The 27,726-nt window shown below is 38.4% G+C and overlaps 1 protein-coding gene and 1 long non-coding RNA gene across 2 annotated transcripts in view; one reads left to right on the top strand and one right to left on the bottom strand.

The window, feature by feature from the left end:
- The window catches only part of LOC115629329 (homeobox protein cut), a 112,245-nt gene extending 90,053 nt beyond the window's left edge, over positions 1-22,192 (bottom strand). Inside the window, exon 1 of the mRNA XM_030525778.1 lies at positions 21,962-22,192. Within this exon, the coding sequence (XP_030381638.1) occupies positions 21,962-22,084 (123 nt within the window). The 5' untranslated portion in view covers positions 22,085-22,192. The remainder of the gene's footprint in view (positions 1-21,961) is intronic.
- Positions 22,193-26,001: 3,809 nt separating this feature from the next.
- Positions 26,002-26,674, top strand: LOC115629389. Its single transcript, XR_003995896.1, has 3 exons — positions 26,002-26,030; positions 26,374-26,453; positions 26,527-26,674. It is a non-coding gene; the product is annotated as an uncharacterized LOC115629389 (long non-coding RNA).
- Positions 26,675-27,726: the final 1,052 nt, after the last annotated feature.

Below are 27,726 nucleotides of genomic sequence, written 5' to 3'. Positions count from 1 at the left end.
ATGTGTGTATGACAACAACAACCACAACAAGAGGAAGCGCAGCAACTGCAAAGCTTAGATGTTGCTGTTGTTGTAGATGAAGGGCGTCGCTTTAATTTGCCAGCCTGTTTGTCTTGCCAAAAAGACGAGGAGCAACAGTTTAAATGGCGGCCTAAAATTTTCGTAGCATACATTTTGGGGGCGTTGCCTTGCGCATAGTTTTAAAGACTTAAACAACAGCTGACAAACACACACAATTACACCAACACACAGACACTCACTTTTAATTACGCACGTTTTGCGGCTGGCAAACAGGCATTTCTTGTTGTTGTTGTTGTTGCTGCTGCGGCGCAAGTGAAACAAAAATCACAACAACTTAGACAAACAGTGCGTGGCTATGTGTCTATGTGTGTGTGTGTGTGTGTGTGTGTGTGCGTGGTGTGTTTTGCGCATTTCAAGTGTCTCAAAAAAGCCGCAATTGTATGTATGTACATATGTGTGTATTTGTGTGTGCGTGCTGGCCTGTTTGTTGTTGTTGTTGCTGCTGTTGCCGTGGCTGCTGTTGTGGCTGCTGCTTGTGTTGTTGTTTTTGTGCGTGTACATGTCCTTGAAAGTTTTTGGCATAGTTTTGGCTGTTTGCGCCAAACAGCAACAACATCCAATGCAAAATGTCATGATAATGTGCCTATATGCCAGGCACTTGCCTTGTAAATATCCATGTACATACACATACGGATGGATCTCTGTGTGTGTATGTGTGTGTTTTTTGTCTATGTCTGTCGTCTTTTACACGTTTCCATTGTTTCTTGCTTGCTGGCTTGCTTTTGGCTGCTGTCTTTGAACTTGTCGCCAAAGGGTTAATGACACACAAAGACAAAGCCAAACGACAAACGACAAAACAGACACACGCAGAGCAGTTAGTTAGAGAGAGAGAGAGAGAGAGCGAGAGAGAGAGAGAGAAAACAGATATTTTTGCAATGTATAAACGTGCTTAGATCTCGAGTATGTGGCATATCTACTTACAATTCTAAAAATAGTTGTGGCTGCTCTGATATCGACAGTATTTCAAAGAGTCCTTGGCAATGCCAGAGTAGCTATTTACATATAAGATCACATTTTGTACGTCGAATTAGACAATCATTTCTGTCTAATTTATTTTCTATAATTAACAAATATATATTTATTAAATGAATCCACACAACAAGCTTGATGGCTCTAGTTCTAGAACTTGCCAAGAACTAGGCGTTCATACAGTCACACAAATGCAAGAAAAAGAACTATAATTGTTGATTACACTTTTAATTACAATGCACAAACATACTTGTACATATAACTAAATAAAAAAATACTGAATATTCCTTGATCTTAGAGTCTGAAGCAATGAGAAACCCTAGCGCCTGGTACTTCAGAATATGCTCTTGAGTCTGCAAGCAGAATTTTCAGAGAACTTTCAGACACCCACCAGCAGCAGCAGCAGCAGCAGCCGCAGCAGTTGTGGCTTCAATTCGTCTCTGTTCACTTCTCTCTTCTATATACAAGTAATCCCATCTTCTATATAATCGAATGCAGCTGTTCAGTCGATATCCTATCCAATTGATATTATCGCATGTTTGAGTAAACAAACCGCCGCTTGCCAAATTAAACACTTGAGCCCTCTCCTTCGACCTCTGCCGCTTTCTTTCTAGTGGCAGCCACTTAAAGTCAACTACTGTTGTTGTTGTTGTAGTTGTTGTTGTTATTGTTTTTGTTTCCTAGTAAAAACCAGCATGCGTGTGTTATCAACGCACACCGATCAGAGCATTATGAGCGCATATTTTGTAGTGCGGTCGCATGATATGACAAAAATTATGACTTCATAATAGTTTCCAACCCAGGCCGATGCTCGTAAACAGCAGCAGCAACAACAACAACGACTGACTAAATTCAATAGAAATCAGAAGCATACCCAACCTCCCCTCCCCTCCCCTCCCACACACACACACGCACACACACACATGCCCCAAATTGTTGGCAATTAAAAGTGCGCAAAGTTTTCCGGTGGGGGGGAGGGGCGCCGATCGGGGCGCAAACGCTTTCGACATTATTTCATAATTAAAACGATGCGTAAAGGGAAGGAGCAGGTGCGGGGAAGGGCGCACGGGTAAGGAGCAGCATTATCAGTGTTTGGCAATTATGATTGAGGCTTATTACATGTGTGTGTTAGTGTCTGATAAATGGCGGAATGTCTTTTACGACCCACTAAACCATTTGGGGCGTTTAGAGGCGCAAGATGTGACCGTGATTGGCAATGTTTATGAAAAGGCACAAGCCTAGCAAACAGTTTAGAATGAGTGGCAGGAATAGGCACGATGGATATAGCATACCTATAATTATATTCATAGCTGCGAGTGCTGGTACCAAAAGTAATTTAAGAACCAATGAAAAGTCGCCAGCAAGGCTGAACAAATTTGACTCGAAATAAAAAATTTTAACAACTCAGAGCTTTTGGCATTAAGCCACTTATAAACGCTGCAACTAGAACTCTCGAATTGTATCTAAGAGACCCGAAAAATTTACCATTGGCAACTAGTGAGAAGAAGAAGTAACTACCATTTTATGTTTTTAAAAGACCAGTAAATGCAGTGTTTAGAAATGTAATTAATAGGAACTCTATAAAACACAATTGGTAAACAATTATGAATAATTGCAACAATTTCTGAATCCGAGAGGATGGTTTTTAAAATTTAGAATTAATTTCCATTCAGTTGAAAGAATTTGTCAACAAAGACCCTTAAATGGCAATCCTTTCTCATCGCTATGATATCGAACCTATTTCAAGGCAATTTCTAAATAAACATTTATACCTTCCTAGCCCTTTCTAGTCAAAAACTCTTCGTCAAAAACTCTGGCTTGAGAGCAACACAAAATTTCCACGCAGGCGATCTTATAACTCAAATGATACTAAATATATATATGTATACTATATGTTGAACCAATTTGTTCACAAACAACTAAAATTTTATGACAACTTTGCCTTCTTTTGTTGTATTTCTGAGTTGGAAATAAAAATAAAGACAAGAACAACAACAACAAACATAATGAACTGAAATCGCAGCGAATTTTCAATAAATTTCATTCTCTAGCTGCGATACCAAAAGAAAAAAAAATTGAAATTTATTTTTCGGTCGATCGAAAAATTGTGAAATCAAAGAGAGAGAAAAAAAAACAAAAACAAAAACAAATAAATTAAAAGGCCAAAATATATATATGCATATGATTGTGTCGCACTGTGTGTGTGAAAAGGCAAAAATAAATAAATGAAATGAAAATAGACAACAAAAGGCCGACGCGGGGGCATGCAATGCGCTCTAGTTCTCAGCCGCATGACATTAGTGGCAGCAGCAGCAGCAGCAACAACAACAACAACTAGAACAATAGGCCAGCAGCGACTATGAAACTATGCCAAAATTGAAAGGCCCAGCAGCAACAGCAGCAGCAGCAGCGGCTGAAGAGCTGAAGAGCCGATTCCGAAACAGAACCGAAGCAGAAAAAAATTCGAAATTCAAATTCTATCGATGTGTGGTATTTTTATCGAACAGTCGTTGTTGTTGTTGTTGCTGTCGACGTTTTTGAGTTCGTCATGTGCCGCTGCTGCCGCCCTGACATCTGTATGTATGTGTGTATGAACAGAATGTATCTACGAGTATGTTTGTAGGCTGTCTGCCAGTCCTCTGCCCCCTTGGAGCACTCTTTCCCCGCTGCTGCCACCAGACACGAGACGAGACGACACGCATGTACATATGTATGTATGTATGTATGTATGTATGTATGTTTGTACGTGTTTGTATATATTTAGTACAATATAATACCTTTTAATTTAATATGCAGCTGACGTGCGCTCTATGAAGTGGCAGCTCGATGGCTCGATCGCTCGATTGCTTGAATCGCTCGATCCCAGCATTTTCTGCCTGTGCTTCTTTTGTCTCTGCCTCTTTGGGGTTGTGTCTGTGGCTGTCTGTCTGTCTGTCTGCCTGTCTGTCTGTCCGTCTGTCTCTGTATCTCTGTATCTTAGTGTGTATGTGTTTGTTTCGAAAATAAAATAAATCGAAATGACAGATCATTAAAATTTACAACAACACCAGAGGCAAGTTGTGGACATTATGTATATATCGTCTGCCTTTGTCTTCCTCTTCTCCTCCACCATCCACCCATCCACCCATCACCATCACCATCTCGACCACAACGCGAGTTATATTTGTCGTTGTCGATCAGTTTTTATGTCGTTCGATATATAGAGAAGCGTTCGTGCACTGCCAGCAGCACAAATTTTTATTAGCCTGTTCCACAATGCTTCAGTGCCAGTTCATCTGCTTCTTCCTCCTCCTCGTTGTTGTTGTTGTTGTTGTTGCAGTCAGCCAACAAGTGCAATTCGTTTCGATACGTACATACATATGTATGTATGTACATATATATGTACATCTATGCAGATACAAAGTATCAGCACATACTTACTTGTACTACGAGTATACGATTATGATTCTAAGAATTTGAAGCATCATTTCAGCAAAGGCACCGAATGCTCAAAGATCAGAACGACTTCGAATAAGTGTAGAGTTTCAAAACTTCTTAGATTTCTTAAATTAGATATTCGTAGAGTCTAGAGTTCTGTGTAGAATTTTAAAACTCTACAGTCTTCGCTTCAAATTGTAAGGAGAAAACAAACTTGATATAACGATTAAAAAGAGTATGTGTTAAGTTTTGTAGAGTCCATTTTTGATATCTAATATCATCAGCATTTCATAGGTCTACCTTTTTTGTTTTTGCTCAATTCAACTATGCGTCAAACAACGATTAAAAAGAGTAAGTGTAGAGTTTCAGAATCGATTATTGCTGCACTAAGACGATAATTAAAAAGCAGTGTAGAGATTCAAAACTTCCTAGACTTAGTGGGAATCATTGCAGTTTGCTATAAGAATTGATATAGATCTCTATAGAAGTAGAGTTTCTGAAAACTAAAGAACAATTTTTGTATGTACAAAAACGATAATTGGATGAATAGAGTGGAAGGAGGTGGGAATGCATAAGTCGTTATACAAAGTCGTTATAAATGAGGAGAATAGATTTCAAAAGAAATTCGCTGTGTCGAAATATTTTGAAATATCAACAATTCAGTAAGTGCATAATTCTTTTTGGTTTCGCAAAACTTTCAAAGAATTGCGAGAACAAATACAGTTTTCCAAACTGAAATGTAAGTTTCGCTTTTTTAAAGACAGACAGGAGTTTTGGAATTTCTTTTTATTGCCTCGCAACTTTTGCAGAAGTTGCCGAAGGATGCAATGAGGTGTAGAGTTAGTTTTTGTAGACTTTAAGAAATTGTTGAAATTGCAGTTTTCTAGCATGAATTCAAATCAGCATGGAATTTGTTGCTTCCTCCCCCATTTGCCATTCGATTCGATTTCTTGTCTCTCTGGGAATTGCTTCTTGGTTTTTTAGTTTTTATTTTTTTTTTTTTTTTCATTCTTCTGTCGAAGCTCATAAATTAATAATGAAGGCGTTAGAGCCACCGCCTGTCGCACACAACACATTAAAAATGTTCTTGTTGTGTGCCTCCTTCCCCTCCACATCCCCCCTCACCCACACACACACACACACACAGACACACACACACAACAAATACTGCAGAGATCGAGGCGGCAAGCACGGGAAAGAAATGAGAACAAAAAATGCATAATATTTACGCCTATAATTTTTTCTAATATTTTCAACAGCTGACATCGAGTAACACCAAAAACCCATACAAATAAACACACACATGTGTATGAGTGTGTGTGTGTGTGTGTGTGAGTGAGTGTGTAATTGACACTCAATTATTTTAGGGGGCTTTGTGGCATTACGCGCTGTCGCTGTTGTTGTGCCATTATCTGAGCTATGAGCTACTTAACGGCGCTGAACACTGCCACTTGTTGGCTGCCGACGCCCGCACACACCCGCAACCGAACCAAATAGGAAACAACAACAACAACAACAATGAATTGAACTAGCTAATAATATAACAACAACAACAACAAGAACAACAACAAGCAGTAGTGACAGGCAGGCAGCACTTGAGTTCCTCTACAGAGCACCACACACACAAAAGATTTCCGCTGACAAAAACAGCAGTAGACAACAAAAATGAGAAACGACAAAAACAGCAGCAACAACAACACGAACAACAACAAGAACAACAGCAACCGTATGGGAGAATCTTTTTTTGGGCAGCCGAGAAGAAAAATTGAAGCGCGATTGATCAAATTGATCGCCTGGCAGTTGTTGCTGTTGCTTGAAATATAACAGCAAAGTATTTAGTAGAGCAACAACAACAACAACAACTACAACAACTACAAGCTCTCAAGTAGCTGCTACTACTACTTGCTCTTCAGACAAACATACATACATACATACTATACATATGTATCTATGTTTGTATATTCCTCATTCTTTCTCTGGCAACGACTGTCTTTCCTCGCCACTCAGATCTTGTCGTCTTCTGCAGCTGATCTATATAATAATTCATATGTTTAAGCATTATTTGGTACAAAATACCATTGAAAACAACAACAACAACAACAACAGAAGAACAGCAGCAGGCACGTCAAAGAACTTGTCGTCCATACTTCAAAAAGCCGCGTCAGCAGAGAATCCCAACATGAAGAAAAATCTGTGGAAAGCAAAATGCTTCGAATCGAGTTCGAGGGCAATGGGCATTGTGTGAGAATTCTCTTGTTTGTACATACATACATACATACATACATACAAATAAGCATACATACATACTTGTATGTACGAGTATATCTGCATGTAGGCGTTGCTTTAATATCTGAACTGTCTGATTTCATCTACAGTACTGACAGAATCGAGTGTTGTTGTTGTTGTTGTTGTTGTTGTAGTTCTGTCTGCATCGATCGAACACTCCAAACATTTTGTGGGTTGCGATTCCACTTGAAAAGTCCCCAAGCCCATGGTGGAGAGGGAGTGTATTGTTGGGTGGGGGGAGCAGGGGGACTTGAGATCGATCAAGATATAATATAGTTCAAGTAGCTATAGATCATATATAAATCTGTTACCACATTTCTGAAAATGAGAAAACGACTTTCCAGCTCAGCTCAGTTGAGAAGTGACTAAGCGAGTTAAGGTCTACAAGTATGATACTTGGACTATCGACTACACAGATACAATACACATCTAAACATGATTTTCATAATTTATGTAAATTTTTGGAAAGCTGCAATTATTATGTGAAGACCATTTTATTTGTTGGAACTAGTCGAGCAAGTCTGCAACAGAGGCACTAAATGGAAAATAATATTGAAAATTTAATACATTTCTGACTAACAGATATATGGCTACAGTATTGACTTCTAATTTGCACAAAAAAAATCAATTTCAAAAAAAATATTTTCCTTCAGACAAATATTTTTGAGCAAAAAGTATTGAAGTACTAAGAACTTTAAATAGAATAAGCTTAACTCATTTTAGAACTAGATTTGTTTCTTTATAAAAATAATATTACAAATTAAAAACATTTTTGTCTAACCTATATATAGAAATAGCTACAATATGGATTCCTAATTTGCACAAAAAAAAACCAATTGACAAATATTTTCGAGTAAAAAGCATTGAAGTACTAAGAACTATAAAGAGAATAAACTGAACTCAGTTTAAATATAGAACTGTTTTTATATGAAAATAATATTGAAAATTAAAAACATTTCTGACTAACAGATATATAGAAATAGCTATATTATGGATTCCTAATTTGCAAAACGAAAAACCGATTGGAAAAAAAAATTGTTTTTTCCTTAGACAAATATTTTTCTGAGAACTGAGAACTATAAATAGAATAAACTGAACTCATTTTAAAACTAAAACTGTTTCTATATAATATTAAAAAATAAAATCAAAATTTTACAAACATTTTTGAGCAAAAAATATATAGAAATAGCTACAATATGGATTCCTAATTTTCACAAAAACCAAAATATAATTGCAAAACATATGATTTAGAAAAAAATGTTTTCGAGTAAGAGGTATTAGGAATTATAAATAAAGTTCCCAGATAATGATATCGACGAAGAGACAAAATTTCCAAAATTTCTCATTCTCCTAATTGGGATGTTTAAAAGCTGCCTTTTTCTCAGAAGCTCGCAGTTTAGGGAACTTTAGGAAAATGTGCTGAAAACTTTTTGAAATCTTCAAGCTGAGGCTTAGAGTTGTACGCAGTTTTACTTAATACTGATAGATCTGGTTTAATATGGCATTAACTAATAGAATGGAACTGAAATGTTTGCAGCGCCTGCCCAGAAGAGGCTTCATAAGTGATATGCTAGGTTTTTTTTGTTGGTTTTTAATAAATTTTAGTCAAGCCGTACGGTAATAATTAAAAACATTAAAAAAGGGGGAAAAATGCAGCCAGCAACAACGGAAATGTAGGGGCTGGGACTGGTACTAGTGAGTAGGGGTAGGGGCAGAGGCAGAGGCAGGGGCAGGGGCAGGGCGAGTGAGGCACATTTTGCCTACTTAATCATTGTCTGAGCGCCGCAGCCCCCGTCATCCACAAAAGACAGCGTTTGTCGTTCGTGGCATCTTTTGTGCCTGTTCCGTTCCTATGTTCGTGCAACATGCAGCAACTGTTGCTGCTGCTGTTGCTGCTGCTGCTGTTGTTGTTGTCTGTTGCTGCAACTGCAACTGCAACTGTGAGGCTGTTGGCTGTTGCTACTTGATTTGATTTACGCCTGCCAATGCTTTATGATTGAGTGGGGCGCACACACAGATACGCACATCAGTGCGCATAAATATGTTTTTATTTTACATGCCCGTCTCTTAGAAAACAGTGTCTGCCACACCCCCCTGCCCTTGCCACTCCACCTACCCCAGCCACTGCTTATTTCGCGCGTCGCACTGTCGATCGTCTCCGTCGTCGTCATCGTCGTCATCGTCGTTGGTTGCATATGCCACAGATATATTTTAGTTTTATTTATTCTTTTGCTTTTTTCATTTTTTGTTTTCTTCTTCATTTTTTTACGTCTGTTGCCTTGCAATGAGCCGCAGCGATGATTTGCTTTGTAGCATGCAGCATGCAGCAGCCGCGGCAGCGACTGCGACTGCGACGACCGACGCACTAATTCGCCATGACTAGGAACTAAAAAATCGCGCACTATCGACTGCACACACACACACAAACACATAGAGATCTATACATACATACACATACATATGTATGTATGTATCTAAAAGCACGTCCCGAGCCGCTCGTCGCACAGCTGTCTACATAATCGAGAGGGGGGAATAAAAGGGTCGCACGATATGCATTTTTTTTTTCAATTTCCAAAAAAAAAAAAAATCAAAAATTAGTACAAAAAGTGGCACAAAAATTTATGCTCAGCTCATTGAATAAATCAAACTCATTTGCATACCAACTGATAAATTATAACGCAACGCGCCGCCTGACAATTGACATTAACAAAAAAATGAAAAAAAAAAAAATGAAAAACCAAAAAAAAAAAACACAACAACTGGCCGTACCGAACCGGGCAATGAGACAATACGCTAAGCCGTAACCAAAACCAATACAACCCCAAGCCAAAGCCCCGGGCATCGAGCATCGGGCATGCGAACCCTTTTGATGAACGACAGCCAAGTCCTCGTGCTCGTCCACGTCCTCGTCCTCGTTCTCGTCCTCGTAGTCCAGCAACCACCAAAGCAGCTTGCCTTTTTGGTCAATGATGAGAACAAAGACAAGAACGTGTGCAAGGCGACTTATGGCGCAGTAAATTAATAGAGATTGGGACAGCAGTGGCAAGCTGACAATCTCATGTTTAAGAAATTACAAAAAAACAAAGAAGAAGCAGAAGCGACAAAACAAGTTTCTGGCAAACATTAGCCTCCAGCAAGCTAATGAACATTATATAAACGACATGCAATATTGACGGAATTTGGTAGAGTTGTAGTTTCCCTTATGTATTGCATATTAACACAGTTAACTGTATATAGAAATCAGAGACAACCTCTGAAAAACTGAAAACATTTTGTACAGTTTGTACTTGATTTGGCTTAAAAATAAAAATAAAAGTAAAATAAAAGTACAATGAAAACAATAAACGACAAAATGTTCGGAACGTAACAAAAATATTTGTTTAATACATAAATAATACATTGCTGTTGTTTTTGAAGAAAGTGCCTACGCGAAAACCTCTAGAAATCAATCCTGCTTTATGAAAGCGATATAGAATATTGTTGAAATTTGTTCAGTTCCACGCTTTTGAATGGAAAATGTGTTTACTGCAGTTAGGTATGCATAAAAGCTAAATTTAAATGGGAACAACCTTAAAATCGCCAAAGAACATTATGTAAGCGACATGCAATTTCACCAAAATTTTGTGTAATTAGAGTATGCATTTCAAACTGAACGATCTGAACTGTTTGCTACCGCTAGTCATGCAAATAACCAAATGTTTTGCCCCATAGAGCCCAAATGGCGCAATATGCTAATGACATGGTATGAGTGAGTATATCAATGAAATTTCGTCTTCTTTCCTGACTATTCTTTTTTTTTTGGCACTGAATACTGCTGCTGCCTTAGCTTAACTGCAGCCAGCCAGCCAGCCAGCCAGCCAGACAAACAAACAACACGGATTTATGTACAAATAGATCTGGTACTTTATAGCACAGATGCGCCAATTTATGAGCGGCATATAAAATGTTTCAATAAAATTAAATTATACATAAAAATGTTCAGCTTAAATTGTGTGGTAGTGGTAGAACAGAATCAACAAAAAAAAAAAACTTATAATAATAATAAAAATAACAACAGCAACAAATAACCAAATCAAACAAAGCGCACGAACAAACGGAACACAAATACAAATACGAATACAAATACGAATACAAATACAAATAGGAATAACAACAACAACCAAATAAACCTCAAAAACTATTGCAAATCGTAACAAGCACTCAAAGTCAAAGCGAATTATTTTCTAAACTAATTTTCATGTCGTGCCAAAAATAATAAAAACAACAACAGACGCACAGACATCGACATAAAATCATCAACACACTTGGTACAAAAATCAGCAAAGACCAACAGACATACATACTTGTATGTAGAGAGAGAGAGAGAGAGAGAGGGAGAGAGTGCGAGGGAGAGAGATGGAACTAGATATTGAAAGATATTGTGCAGTGCAAATCGGTTGTGGTAGTCGTACTTGTATGTAGGCGTGCCGGGTCGCAGTCGTAGTAGTCTGTACATATAGTAGATGCCTTCAAGTAGATGCCGGTATATTAAAGCCAACAACTTAATTAAAACATCAATAAAAAATTGTAAAAACATGCGACGCATCGCTATAGACAGGAGCCGGAGGAGGCGGAGGAGGGGGGAGGTTGTTGGAGGCGGTTTGCAAAAATGTGATTGCATTGAAAATTGAAAACTGAAAATAGCCGACGACCAAATAAACTTAAGAAAGGAAGAAAAAGTCAAAAGTCAATGTACACACATATACACATACAAGTATATGGATATACATATAGATTATATAGATTCTATTTTTATATAGATTAGTTCCAGAAAATACAGTGCAAAAAAGACATTGATAATATGTAAAAATTCGCGATTGGTAACTTATCTCTAAAACATATTAAAATCAGTGAAAAATAGGGATTTAGGTTTATTTTATTAAAACACATACATATATACATATATGGATATACATATACTTAGATTATATAGATTATATTATTATATAGATTAGTTCCAGAAAAAAACGTGTAAAAAAAAAGACAATGATAATATGTAATTGGTAAGTTACCGCTAAAACCAATTAAAATCAATGAAAAAATAAGTATTTATATATATTTTATTAAAACACATACATATATGGATATACATATATATATACAGAATATATAGATTATATTATTATATAGATTAGTTCCAGAAAAAACATATATGGATATACAAGTACATATATATATACACCTTATTCTATTTACACACGGCTGAATGGTTCCAGAAAAAAAAATTTTTAGGTGATTGGTAGTTATCTCTAAAATATATTAAAATCAATGAACAATTAAGTATTTATATTTTTTTTGTTAAAACACATATACTTATAAGATTGGTTCTTTTTCTTATTTTTTTCCTTTCGCTAAAGGTTTCCCTTTTTATTAGCTTTTATTTATTTATATTGTTATTTTCAACCCTGCCAAATAAAATACAGTCGAATAAAAAATATAAAATTTTTAATTTTCAGACCGCGTTAAATGAAAGTCGTGTAAAAAAGACCGTGTAAAAACAGAATTAGGTGTATACAAATATGCAGAAGTAAATGCAGAAGACATGGCAATGGCATGGCAGACGTGTTGCCTTAATGGCTGCATATAATAATCCTTTATCCCCCCACCGAAAGCTGCCAATAATGATGATTCCTTTTTAATGTGCGCTCCTCAGGCGTTGGTCATTATTCAAAAGTTGCACAAGCCTGCACGGCTGCATGGCATCTGGCATGATGGGGGGGAGGGGGGAGGTAGGGGGTTAGGGGTTGAACTGGTATGGCATGGCAAGGCAGGCTTTTGCATTGCAGCGTATCGATCACAAAAGTTGCCAATACGATGACGACTGCGGCTAAGACTGAGACTGCGGCTGAGGCTGAGGCCAAGACAGAGGAGACTGCGCAGACAACTTAAAACTCATCATCATCACCCGAGCAGTGATGAACTTCAGTCTGATGGCTCTTCTTCTCCTTTTTTGTTGCCTTCAGTTTTATTTCTGTTGTAGTTGTTGTGGTTGTTGTTGTTGATGTTGTTGTTCAGGGGCGTGCACAAAATGATATTTTATTCAATATCCTCTGTGGCCAAGAACAGTCGAACGATTTGTCCTTTTCAGAGCTGCGGAAAACTCACTGTAGGAAATCAAATTGATGGGCAATCCACACACACACACACAAACACACACACACATATATACACAGCCAGAGACAGAGACCTAACCTAACCTGAAATTAAAAACTCATAAGATATCGACTGATATATTGAGCTGCACAAATTACTGACAACTGAAGATGAAAGACGACGACGACGACGACGACGACGACGATGAAGACGACGTTTCGTGCAATGAAATCAAGCGTTGTCCGTTAAAGAGATTTTCAAGACAGGTTTCCAGAGGGGGGGAAACGAGCGAACTGACCGACTGACTGACTGGCTGACTGGCTGAATGACTAACTGACTGACTGGCTGGCCGACTGGCTGCATATAAAAAGACAATTAGTTGTTATTAAGTTGTACGCACAAAAGCCATCAGATATACACTATAAGGCGGTATATGTATATTTTTGTCGCACAAAGCGACAATGCGTCATATTTTTGGAGCTTTCTTCTACCTCTTCCCCTCCCCCCCCCCAAAAAAAAAAAAAAAAACCTTCCTTTTGCTTGCAATAGATGAACAATTAATGGTTATTACAATGAAATACACATTTTTCTATTTATTTTGATCTCCCCTGGCAATTTAGAGGCGCAGCAGCAATGGCATGCAAGAAATGGCGAAAGATTAACCATTTTGATGGCATAGAAAAAACAGAAGAAAAAAAAAAACAAAAAACACTAGCATTGCAGCGATTTCGTTTCGTTTCGCTTCAACATGTACAGTTATAAGCACAAAGCTATAGCTTATGATGATAAGCAAAGTTTGGCTTGCCAGCTGCATGGGGAGCCGAGTTATAATGGGTCGGTTGACGCATTTCAGTTCAGTTGCTGCATAAAACGCTTCAATTAAGTAGCTGACCGCACAGCACACCACAACACAACAGAGCACCACTGTAGAGCTATTAATAATTAATGGCAAACGCATACACATACTTGTACTATTCATATAGTATACTATACACATAGTATGAATATATATGCAGCTAACCGTAAAGGCAACAACTATAGCAATCATAATAAAAATTGATCAACAGTCAGTCAAGGCACGTTATCGCAACAGACACACACATACAATACAGAGACAGAGTTATACTCGGTTCATGAACTCAATTTTTAATAATAATTTTCAAATGATTTTTTATTTCACATTATTAGTGGCGCAGCGCGCTGGACCCCCGATCTCTGTCGATCTACCCTACCCTTTCAGCCGCCCACGCCTAGCATTTAATTGTTCGATTTTCATTTTTGTGTCGTCGACATGGCATCGGCATCGGCATCATCGACGGACGAGTCGCCAATGCTGCGAGCGCATGTTATAGATACATTCTGTTGTTTTTGTTTCTGCTGCCACTGCTGCCACTGCTGCGCTGCTGTGTGGTTTTAATTTCCGTGCTGACAAATTAATTTAATTATATTAACATATCTGCTGGCAACGATCGAGCGATTGACTGGAACATTCAAAAAGAATATTTAAGCTAGCGCGCGCCGCACTCGTATGCCCCTTATTTGTATTGAGAGCCGGCGTATAATGCCAGTTGCCCATATATAGTATGCAAAGTATGTGACAGTCAGCAGAAGACGTGGCCTTTCATCAAAGTTTGACTGTATGAACGGCCAGTTCTGTGGAACCACATGCGCTAGCGCCAGAAAATTTGGCATGCAGAATACTCTCGGCCATATGCATATTAAGTTTAGTTCAAATTATGTGTAAGGCCATGTTGGTGTAATCGATATAACAAATAGCGCTGGAGCTACGCTATGCTGCTTAGACAAGCTGTTTTTTTGAAGCGAAAAAATATAAAGAAATATTCCAGAGCGTAGTCAGAATTGTTTCCAAAGCCATCAAAGTATGATAACAAGAAACTGGCATGGGAGCAGAAGTGAATTTTTGCTGTAAAACTCTTCTCTGTAGCCAAATGACGAATTGGGAAATAAAATATATAATCAGCACTGGAATTTTGAATTGAAAAAGCAATGTTTTTGTTCGTTTCTTGAGATGCTGTTGACGACTGAAGTTTTCGCCAGCTTGTACCTGTAATCTGACGCAAATTATCTGACGATTTTAAGAAGGACTATAAAAGAGTGACGTTTTAAAAATATTCTAGAGCTGTAAAAGATATGAATGGGGCTGAATTGGAATGGAATAAAGTCGAGCGCATAATATAGTCTACATGCTACATTTTAGTAGCTTTTGCGTCTTGTTTCTGTTTTTTGTCATCTGCTGCCTGCATGTGTGGGTGAACTTTTGACGCTGTTCTACGTGCGTTTTCAATTTCGTTCGGTTTTGATGATTTTTAACCCTTGAGAGCCCAACTGGCCACCATGCCGTCCGCCGCCCCGCCATCCTGACAATCCATGACTCATTAGCTGCGCCTTATCGTCAGGCCTGAATCGTTCGCATAATTAGTGGCAGGCTCAAGTCGACTCATCGAGAGGGTTGCAGGATGCTGCCTCACAGCGCAAATAGTCAATTGTAAATTGTACTTAAAACGCTAAAAATTATATTCATAGTACTCATGGTGTATATATGACACACGCCGGCAGGCCACGATTGTATCTTTCCCTCGCACTCTCCCTCTCCCTCTCTCGCCCACTAGCATGGCTAGGGCTATATCTATGGCTGTAGCGATATATCTGCTGTATATCTGCATCTGTATCTGTATCTGTCGAGCTGTGTGTATCTAACAGCTTAGCGGGCAACCCTTCAAGGCTGCCTCTGCTGCTGCTCATTTCGACATATGCAAATGGCCAGTTATGTAGAGATATACATATGTGTGTGTGTGTGTGTGTGTGTGTGTGTATGGGTGTGTGTGTGTGGAAAAACGTGAAGTTATCAGGCTGTGTAAAATGCGCCATATTTGAAATAAAACTTTGAAACTATCACAAGGGACGAGCGCGGCAAGGCAGGACAGGAACAGGAAACAAGAAGGCAGCAGCCAGGAGGCAGGAGGCACCGATTTCGGTGGTAGAAACAGAGCATAGACAGACGTTGAACCGGTTTCCAATTTGATTAACGCCGCACACTCACACTCATACACACACACACACAACCTTAGATTATAAAAAATTGGGCCTATGCATCAAACACATCTCGACTCTCTTTCAATTTGTTTTTCATTCTTGGGCCCTGCATTTGGCAATTAATATTGTTTTTGTTTGCTTTCTGAACTCTACTTATTAATTCAATGGCTCAGCAATAAAATCAATGACTGTTTTGCTTAGTCAAATGCGACATATATAGCTTTTTTTACATATACATATATATATATATATATATATATATATATATATATATATATATATATATATATATATATATATATCTATATGGTGAGTTGAAAACTTACGATACTATGCCATGTTTATGGGTCAAGTTTATATATGTATATATACACATATAAGTGTAGGGCGACCGGGTTTTCCATTTTTCAGTCAGCGAAACAACATCGAGTAATCGGCCAATATATATATATATATACTCTATATAGTGTACATAGCAAGAACACCAGCAACAATTATTATTATAAACAACACGGAAATGAAATTTGGGTTTTGGTTGCCAGTGTGCTACTTATGTCATTGTTGTTGTTGTGCTGTTGTTGTTGTTGTTGTTGCTGGCTACTATATTCTTAATACTATTGTAATTTTTGTTAATCAAGCAATTTGCAGCTTACGATTTTGGTTTCAGTTTTGTTTACGTTTCGATGTCTTTCGAATCGGTTCAGTTTTTCTTTTTTTTTTTTCTTCTCCTTCTTCGCGTTTGCTGTGCTGTAGTTTTTTGGTTTGGTTTTTTTTTCATCGGACTTCTGGTCTTAATTCTGTGCCAATTTTATATGTACTTGAAAGCCAAACTCTAACAACAACAACTCAAATCAAGCGAAATGAAGTCATGAAATTTGAACAGCTGTATGTCTGCCCTCTATTTGTTTGTATGTATGGCACAAATATCTGTCTGTCTGTCTGTCTGTCTGTCCACTTGTCTGTATTTAATTATTTAATGAACTTCTATTTTTGGTTAACAAATTAATATGTTTAGTTTGATTCTTCTTGTTGTTGTTGTTGATGCTGCCAAAAACTGTATCATTAGCCATACATACATATATAGCTATATTTATGGCATTATATGGTCGTCGAAATCAATTTTGACTGACAACTGATTGAGAGTCTTAATCTAAAATGATTTTCTGCTTACACATACATATACTATAGTATATAGTAATTAGCTAAACAGACATTTCTATAAACAATCGATACACATTTCTTGCGAATACCCGCACTATTTTCCCAATAGCCGTGACTCATCGAGTGTCACGCCACACGGCATCGACAATTTTAAGTATTTTCCAATCAGCCTAACGGCACTTGTGATAACATATACACACAGACATCCATATATAGAGGTATATGCAAGAATGTACATATCTCATATACAATATAGTAACATAGTATATCTGTAGAATCACGCGCAAGCTTTTGTTGAATTTTCTGCTAATCTGCTGGAATCTTTAGAAATATGGCCCGCAAATGTTCGATTGTTATGCAATAAAAATTGGTTTTAAGGTTAATGAATTCTTTTACTATTACTCTCTATCTATTAATATTACTAGTCCTGAACTTTAGAATTTCTTTATGACTTGTATATGTTTATTTTATGCTTCTTCTATAAAAATGCATGCTTTTGAGGGAAAATTTGCTCAGTTCTTCAAAATATTAGTCTAGAGCTGCTTAACTATTTGATCGCTCTTCAGAGCAAGTCGGAGATTTCAAAAAGAAAAGTTATATGCTAAACATTTCCAACTATTTCTATTTGCAGTGCAACCACTTGTCGAGACAATTTCTCAGTTCCAGAAAATTTGCTGTTTTTTGATCGGACACTACATTGATTTAAATTTCAAGGTAAGTGGAACATATATCATCATCATCTGGCATTCAAAATTCTAAAGAACTGTACAGACATCGCCTCCAATCTCCATCCAATGGTTCATTTGGTTAAACCAGAAGAGTTTTAAAATAATCTAATGTGTTACATATACAATATATTTTATATATACACTTTAAATTATGAATTAAATTTCTTTATCAATTAATTTTGTCCACTATAGTACAGTTATATAAATATAATCGTATATATCTTTACTTAAATGTTTCTAGTTCGTTTATTTTGATTTGTAAGGAACTCTCAGACTACATAAATGTTTTTATTAATTAATTCAGTTAACTTTTTTAAAAGAAAAACGCATAATCTGAAATGCATTTTTTTTTTTGTTTTTTTAATTGCAATTAAACTTTGGAACTGGCTATAGATTTTGTTCATTCAGTTAGTTCTTGGGAGCGTTTTCTTGCACTTATTTTTCAAGTCGCTAGATATTTATTTTCAGCTTCTTAACTAATAATAAGTAGTTCCACAGATGCTTGGCTTGCTGCTGAAGTCCATCGGTTAGTCAGTCAGTCAGTCAGTCATTCTGTCAGTCAGCCAGTCAATAGCTTTTGTTCGAATGAAACTATTAGCTGGGCGCGCCGAAAGCTCAACTTGGCCATTTATCAGCAATTGATGTATGTAGGTATACACACGTGTGTGTGTGTGTGTGTGTGCTCAAGATTTCTGTTTAGTCTTTAAGCCAACAGTTCATCAGCCAACGCGCCTCACTGCCCATTAATAACAAATCAAATGCTCGTTAAGCGTCCGAGCAAGGCTGCTGCCGCTTCCTAAGCTCCATGGAACTCACTCCAAGCATATATACAGATTTATATATATGTATGTATATATATATATATATATATACTCGTATGTATTATTCAGTTTTGTATTGAGAGGTGCTCGTATATAATAAATTTCTACGAATTTTTGCTAAATACTACTCGTAAAAAAAAGTGCAAGAATATTCCAATGCTGCTCTCAGGGGCGTGGCTGGCTGACTGGCTGGCTGGCTGGCTGGGAAGGGGGAGGTGCGGTTGCGGGTGTGTGGGTGTCTTTGGGGCGTATGGCCGTTTTGCTTATTTAACTTTTATTGATTAAGGCAGACTGCATTTTGCACTAATTGCGATTGCAAAAAAAAAAAAAAAGAAACCAAAAAAGAAATACATTTTTGCGCGCACCCATGGACCAGAAATCAGGCAGAGAGCTGACGATTCTACAGATATGCCACATCTATACAAATGTACATAAGTATATATACATATGTGTATGTCTGTGTGTGTGTTGTGTGCACAAATATTTTCATTTGTATTGAATTTCATGCAAGCATGCAAATATTGCCGGCGGCAGAACAACAAGCCGAATCAATCGACTGACTGACTCGCTAGTTGCCAATTTCTAGGAACTTGTCGCTTAGCTAGACTAAATGGACGTGTGTGTGGGAATGTGTGGATTTTCAGGAAATTACTTAACAAAATATACAGAATAGAGTGGCGAGAGTGCAGAATGTTGTTGTTTTCGCAGCAATTTCTTGCTTGCTGCCAACGATCTTTCCTTACAATTCGTTCGCTCGCTCGCTCGTTCAATCAATCAGTGCGGCATTGATGCACAAATGTTTCTACCTTTTACTGATAAGCCGCAATCAAGCCAGCTGCTGTGCACCCCCAGAACTAGCAACACCAACAACACCAACAACAACAACAAATGTCAATTAAAATATGGCAAGAAGCACAAAAATGTGCGGCAAACAGCTGTCGACGCCTGGCCCCCGATCCTAAGATCAGATCCATCCCATTGAGTGGCAAGTCCGCACCTTAGCACACATATATCTATACATATACATACATACATATATATATATGTGTGTGTGTGTGTGTGTGTCCCTATGTCTAGGCAACCTAATTAACTTGGCAAAAATACTTGCAGACATATATACTCGTCCATACACTCTGTTGCAAGAAACGAATCATATTTGTCTTCTATGGATAGTTTTTTCACTCCTCCGCTGTCTGTCGGGGTAGTGGAGGGGTCGTGCGGAGGCGGCGGCTAGAAGGGGGCAGAGTCTGGGACCAGCCTGTTGTTATTGCCGCCTTATTTGTTTAAAGTTTGGCTGTCGGCCAAATTTGTTGTCTGGTCCTTAGACGAAGCCGCTGACGATGATGTGGCTGCCAATGCTTCTGTTGCTGTTGCCGTTGCTGTTGCTGGTGATGATGACAACGACTGCTGTTTTGCACAAATAATTTTGACTTGAGTGCGTCTCTTCTTCTTCTTCTGCTTCGTCTTGGTCTGTTGTTGTTGTTGTTGTCATTGCTGATCTTGAGTGCCATTAAATGTTGTTTCCACGAAACAAGAAAATGATTGCAATACTATATTGGAAACTTTTGCCAAACAAACCCCACATTGGGTGGCCATTTGATATGAGAGAGGCTTCGATCTGGTCGGATCGTAATGCCACATGGGTCTTACAACACAAATAAATAGAGTGTCGCTTGGGAATTTAATGGCCCCACATTGGGCGCTCATTTATACAAACAATTTGCAATTTATTCAGCCAAGAAATTGTTCAGTTATTAGCTATGCATATTTGTGTTGCTTGTTGTTGTTGTTGTATATTGCATTTTACATTTTGTAAACAAATTTTCAGAAATCAATAAAACAATTGGCGCAGACACGCAAACTCAATTAGTTGGCCACACAATTGTTGAAATGACGGCACACGGGGAAGGGGCGGGGGAGACGAAGCATGCAGTGTAAAGAAATAGTTTATAATCTTTAGATATTGCAGTTGCAATTGTTTGTTTTTGTTTTTGTTGCTGTTGTTATTATGTATTTGTATTAACTTCAGTTGAATAGTGGAACGTCACGAATTCAAATTGGAGGCTATAGGGAATCCGAACTAATGACTGATAGATGCAACCAAATTATTATATCTGTATTGGCTGATCAGTGAGTGAACAACATTTTCAACTGTTGGCTGGCTTATCGATTTGTATTTGTTTGCCTGCCAAGTTATGGCCAGACATGCAAATAATTTGCACACAGCTTGGCATTGACTCTAAAAAGGGAAACTTTGAAATAATTGTTTGCAGAAGAACAATAAATATTTTTGATTATAGTCCAATATAAAATATATATATATATTAGATATATAGATATATATATATATAGATATATATATATATATATATATAATATATATATATATATATATAATCTATATTATATATATATATATATATATATATATACTATATCTATATATATATATATATATATATATATATTATAGCCCAACTATTTTCCTCTGTTTCCGAATGAAATTTTGATTGATATAAATGGCACATACTTGTAGTTAAACATATTTTTATCTTCAAATCCTATTTCTGGTACGCTTTTTGTAATTTTCAGTCAACTTCTAATTTAGTTTTGCTTTTGTTTCAATGTTTAGGTTAATGTTATGGATACTTTTTGATATTAAATTATGAATTTTCTGCACATCAATCAAAATGTGTAATCATAACATTCCTGCAGAATTTCTGTACTACTTGAAAGATGCCTACAAACTAATTGATTCTTCAATTTTCTTCAATTTTCAAGTAGATCCGCCATTAGGAATTTTATTCATTTCAACAATTATTATTAAAAACATTCCCAAAAACTATTAGTATACGTTTTGTTCAATATGCTGCTGCTTGATTGAAGCTCAAACACTATAATCGCTCAGGCATTGTTGTGGTTCATTCGAAACGGGAGCTTCATTTCTATTTTTAAAATTTTTTGTCCTCTGCAGAGATTGTGTTTTTTGGGATAAATAAACTAAACTCTCACTCTTTCTTTAAATGCCAAATAAAGTTGAGTTATAAACATTGCTTGGACATACGAGTATTTCTGAATTCTCCAATTTCAATTCGTATTCAAAGAAAGAATTTCTCCACATTTCTTAAAATTTTTTTAACTTTCTAGGTACTTTGTAACACTTTTCACTCAACACGCACAATAGATCTATATTTTTATTTTTTGCACTCACTAGTCTGGTTGATGGGGCTGGGAAGGCGGTAGTGGGGGAGAGGCGTTCTATGTAGGTTTTCGGGTAACACTGGGGTTTCGGTTTCGGTTTCTTGTGCTTACCTGTTGCCAAAATTGTGCCAATAAATAAATTTGCTCCTTTTTGAAAAACCAATCGTTGATTGATTGAACAGCCGTCAGATCCATATCGGCTGTCCCAGCGGCTTGTGGCAATGTTGGCTGCATTCGTGGGCTGTGTGTGTGTTTTGTTTGTTGTTGTTGTTGATGTTGTGATTTGTTGTTGTTGTTGTTGTTGTTTCTACTTTTCTTTCTAATACTGCTCTAGTATTTCGTCTTCTGCTTGTTGTTGTTTGGCCGCCCAAGCTGCACTTGTTGTTGTTGTTGTTGTTGCTGTTATTATTATTGGCGTTGTTGTTGCTGTTGTTGTTGCAATTGCAGTTAATACATTTGTTGTTACTGCTGTTGCTGGTATTGTTGATGAATAATATGAAGCGTGGTGATCAAATTTTTGCAACATTTATGCCGAGTTATTTATTAATTATTTATATTGAGAATTTGCGACGCTTGTTGCTGTTGTTGCTTGATGTTGTTGTTGTTGTGCTTTCTTCTTCCCACACACACACACTCGCTCTTTCTCTCTCTCTCTATCTCTTGCTCTGTAGCCCTCGATCTCTTCTGTGGCTTTCAAGTCACTGTCAACTGCACTTTGTTTTGCTTGAATTTTTTCGAATTTCGATTTTTTTTTGAATCTTTTTGGTTTTACAAACTTTGTGTTGCTTTCGTGCTAAAAAAATTCATTTGTGCCGAGAAAATTTTGCACAAATTTGTTTTGGAAGTTGTTGCTGTTGTTGTTGTTGTTGTTGCACACACACGCACACAGAGAGGCACACAAAGACACACACACACACGCACACACAGGCACAGAGACAGGAGCCGGAGGCGGAGGCACACACACGCACACACACTTGTTTGTACAAATTTTTATGTTATTCAGAATTCTCCCGAGAATTCTCTGTTGTGCGCTTTTAGTTGATGTTGCTGTTGTTGTTGTGGCCGCTAAATCGGTTTGTCAGCTGCCGCGTGCGCCGCGTTGTTAAACAAAGCGCTGCACCGATTTGCCATGACCAACAGATTATATATACACATATATAGCTAGAATGTGTGTGTATATTTGTTGTTTAATAATTTTTTGCAGCGTTTGTTGTTCACGTTGTTGTTACTGTTGCCTTTGTTGGTGTTGCTGTTGTTGTGGCCGCTTTCTTAACACACGTTCCAGCCATCATCGGATCGCACAATAAAAAAAAATCTGCACTGCTCTATGGATTTGAATTGAATTTTATTAATACTTTTTTTTTTTTGATTCGATCTTCTCTTACATGCCGCGTCGGCTGTTGCAATTGTTTTGCATTCGCACACACACACTCACACGCGTTTCTCTCAAATAGATTTTTTAATTTTCTTGATGCTGCTGCTGCTTCTGTTGTTGTTGTTGTTGTTATTATTATTACTTTGCGCTAAACAAAAAATTTCTTGAAATCATTGCTGGCGACAAAAGAAGCGACAAGGTGGGTGAAAAAAAAATTAATGTTAAATCTTTTAGTCGCAGCCTTTTGCATTTGTTGTTGCTGTTGCTGTTGTTGATAATTAATTTATGTTTTGGTTTTTATGATTTTGTTTATAATGCTGCGTGCCGCTTCCACAGATGCTACTTGTTTTTTTTTTCGCTTCTTCTTTTTGTTGTTGTTATTATTATTGTTATGCTTGTTCTTTTGGTCTGTCGTTTGTCGTTGACGTTGTTGTCGCTGGTCGTCGACGACGACTGTGAAAACGTCCCAACACACACGCAGAGCTCTGAGTAACAGAGGGCACAAGCGACGTTGCCAGTCACGAATTCAGTTGATGACTGAACAAATCGAACCTTAACGAAGCGCGGACAACCCTCGCACACAAACAACGCACCCATACAGGCGCACAGACGCACACTCGAACACACAGTTTGGGCAGCGGCGACTGCGACAGCAGCAAACGAACCAAACCGAACGTACCAACCAACAAATACGACGACGGCGACGACGACGACAACAACGATGACGACGCAGGCCGAACAAACGAACCAACAACGCGCTGCGTTGTGAGAGAGAGAGTCACAGTCACTCAATCATTGGCGTCGTCGCCGTCGTTGTTGGCGCTCTCTCTCCTCTCTAGTCCACATGCTAAAAGGTTTTGCTTTACTTTTTGTTTTTGTTTATATGTGTTGTTTTTTTTTTATTCGTGTTCAACTGTTGTTGTTGTTGGTGCCGCTGCTGCTGCTGCTGCTGGTGCTTGATAACTGTTGTCAGTTGCATGTGTATTGAAATTCATTCATTCAAACCTTGTTGTCTGTCTCGCTTGCACGCATAACGAGGCGCCGCTAATGCCATTGCTGCCAACGTCTGTCTTCACTCCTCTCGATGTGTGTGTGAGTTGCGCCTTTTTTCTTATTGGGAAAAACTTATAGGAAAATGCTCGTCAGGAGATTGCAATGCGCTCATTTTTCTGCCCCCTATAGTTTTGTTTATTGAGCCGCAGATTGAGTGGAGTGCATATACACACATATGTAGTACATATGTATGTAGTAGTGAGAATGGCAATGGCCATAGAGGTGGGTGGCTGGGCGAGTGATTGTGATTGTGAGTGCTGACTTCCGACTACCGACTACCGACTACTGCTGAGTGTTTGGTAGTTTTCATCTTTTTTCTTTTAGTTAAGGGGAAGTGGAGGAGTCTTGCTGTTTGTTCCTGCTGTCGCTCCTGCTGCTTTCTATTGTTGTTTTTGTTGCTTATGAATTAAGTTTTTGCCTTGGTGTTGGGGGGCAAACATATGGTCAGAGCAGCGCCAGCTTTGCACTCGTTCGCTTCTTTGTTGTTGCAGCTCTTTGGCTTGTCGGTCCGGTCCAATGGCCGTGGGTAGTTCAAATTATTATTGTGTCTGGTTTGCTAGTTGTCGTGTTTCAAGCTGGCGTCTCGCTAAATCTGAGCTTCTCTCTTTCTCTGTGTGAGTGTGGATTTGGGATTTGGGATTTGGGAGGAGGTTGGGTTTGGAGTTGGGGAAGGCAATGCAATTGTAGGCAAGGCTTTGTTGGGGCTTCTTTGACTAGCTGCCAAAGGTCACATGGCCTGAAAGGAAAACAGGCAGGCAGGCAGCCAGGCAGGCAGCCAGGCAGGCAGGCATTCTCAAAGGTCAACGCTTGCGAAGACACTGAAGAAATGTGGCTTTATCGGAATGGTAAGTGAAATTCTGGGACTCCATTGATCCGGATTGATTTTTCTACAAGTTTTATGTACATTCATTCAAATGAATGTTTTGTGTAAAAACGTTTAAGCGTCTTATGTTTCACAGTTAATTCTTAGAACAGCTCTCAGTTCTGATTTGGCTTAAATATAAACAAGTTCGAAGTTCATGGAACCCTTTTACCCCAATGCTGAGCGAATTTTCATAACCTTTCCATAGCATAGAGGATAGAATTTTCACTTTGAAAATTAATAAATGCTAGATGGGAAAAGGTTGGCTGTCATTCTTGTTTTTATTTTTCAATGTGAAGGCAACCATCTCTCTGATATGTAAAACCAGGGGGTCTACACATTCACAATAAATTTGACATCTTAACCGAAGGAAAATCATCTATTTCAGGAACGCTCACAGCGCCTTCTAAAAATTGTTAAAAAAAAAAACTATCTATTTGGCTACCAATTAGAGCTTCCTCGGCAGTTTTTTCTGTAAATTGCCAAATCAGATCAATTCCTCCTGCTCTCTCCCAAAATGTACACGGAATATTAAATATTTCATAAAAAATAAGCAAAGAAAAAAAAATCACACACATAAAACAAATCTAAATAGCTCGCTCTTCTACTCTCTTTCTACTCTTTTTGTGCAAAGAAAAGTTCAAATTGTATCGAGAAGGCGAACTCAAAGCGGCAAGCGGTGAGCGGCGAGCGCCAAGTGCATTGCAGCAGCCGCGGGGGAGAGAGGGGCCAGCAACCTTAACCCACACACCAGCGAGTAACAGCAAGAATGACACCCACTACCCACTAACCGGAGGGCGCCTACCGCACACAGAGAGAGCCAAGTTAAGCCAAGCCAAGAGCAGTAATAATGCGTTGCAGCAGGAGAGTCGTCGGAGTCGCTGGCAGAGGTACAAACAACAACAACAACAGCAGCAGCAGCAGCAGTAGCCGCCGCCGTCGCCGCCATCGCCATCGCCAACGCAGCAGCCGACGCGGCAGAACCAACTGTGGGAAAAGAGAGATGGGGGACCAAAACTTCATGGGAGAGGAATGGCAAGACAGAGAGTGGGAGCGGGAGTGGGAGTTGGTTGGTCTAGGCTAGGCAGGCTGGGCACGCAGAGCAGTGAATGCAGGGCGGGCGGAGGGAGTGGGTGGTGCAGCCACCTACTCGGCGAGGCGACGCGACGTTCGGGCTGCTGCCGCTGCTGCCGAAACTCATTTCATTTCATTGCTGTTAGATTTTTTCCTCAGCGCTATTGTTGTTGTTGTTTTTGTTGCTGTTTTGTTTTTCTTGCTTTTCAACCAACCATTTCTTGTACAGTTTGGCATGTGTGAGTGTGTGTGTGTGAGTGTGTAAAAGGCAAACGCTTTCTTTCATTTTTTCGTACTTTCTTTCTCATTTAGACACATGAGCGCCAAACATAATTGACGCCAATCAATGGATGCAACGAAAGGGCTCATCAAACAAAAAAAGAGAGACAGCACTCATGTGCACATTTTTATTTGATTGAGACATTGATTGGCATTGATTTATGTCTCGTTGATACATGAAAAGGACTTGCAATAAATAAAGTATTTAAAAAACGATAAGCATGATTTTTAAATAGATGCTTTATTAAATTCCTTTAGAGCAGAACTTGGAACGCATTTATTAGTCTTGTCACACATTCGTAAGCATCTACAGTTTTCCAAATCAAAATTCCTTTATTCTTTGAAAAATTGAACTCAACACAAAATATAAATCAATACAGCAACTTAAATCGTTGATCGGTAAGTTTCTTGGAAATTTGTAATCTTTTAAAATTTAAACAAAATCACGATTTGCGAATTGATTTAAATGATTAAATAGAAACAATCACAATTCCCCCTCCCTCTCTCTTTAGCTACTCACTTTTCAAGAATTGCATGTAAACAGAAAACTGTTTTCTATGACAGTCTGAGTGCCACTAGCCCCACGACCCCGCCACACCCCACCACATATTACCAATTGGGAAAGCACTCCTCCGCCCGTTCGGTGCGAACTGCTCTTAAGAAATGCGCAAGTAAATACCAAGAAATTGGCGCACGACCCGCGACCATGAATATTTCCGTAACGAGTGAAAATGTGAATTCTGTGTGCTGACAAAGTTGTGCCACCTCCAACCCCCACCCCCAACAAGAACAACTAACTGAGCAGCCCATCCATCCAATTGGCAATGGATTGCAAGATGGGGAAATTGTTGGTCCTAAGCTGGGGCGAGTGCAATAAACAAAACGAACAAGTGTTTGTAATAACAACTACAACAACAAGAACTATGTATGCGGATGAGCTGCAGCATTGAAATCAAATAAGAATAGCACAGGCACTCAAGAGAGCGAGAGAGAAGCCGGTTTTACTTACAATTCACTCACTCATTCCGCCACTCGCAAGCGTTCGCTCTCTTGCGCTGGCCTCTCTCGCTGCTTGCTGTTATACATATGTGTGTGTGCGTCTGTGCGTATCCGCATGTTGGAGAAGTTTGAGTTGCAGTTGCAATCGAGCGGAGGGGCTCGAAATGTTTTCGAACTTGATTGAGCGCAAAAAAAGGACGATTTTCAATTGAATTTGTTAACTATTTGGATTTC

The sequence above is a fragment of the Scaptodrosophila lebanonensis genome, unplaced genomic scaffold (genome assembly GCF_003285725.1).
Source record: "Scaptodrosophila lebanonensis strain 11010-0011.00,11010-0021.00 unplaced genomic scaffold, SlebRS2 tig00000142-arrow-arrow-pilon, whole genome shotgun sequence".
Taxonomy (NCBI): domain Eukaryota; kingdom Metazoa; phylum Arthropoda; class Insecta; order Diptera; family Drosophilidae; genus Scaptodrosophila; species Scaptodrosophila lebanonensis.
The sequence above is the reverse complement of the archived record's forward strand: the minus strand, read 5'-3'. Positions and strand labels throughout refer to the sequence as shown.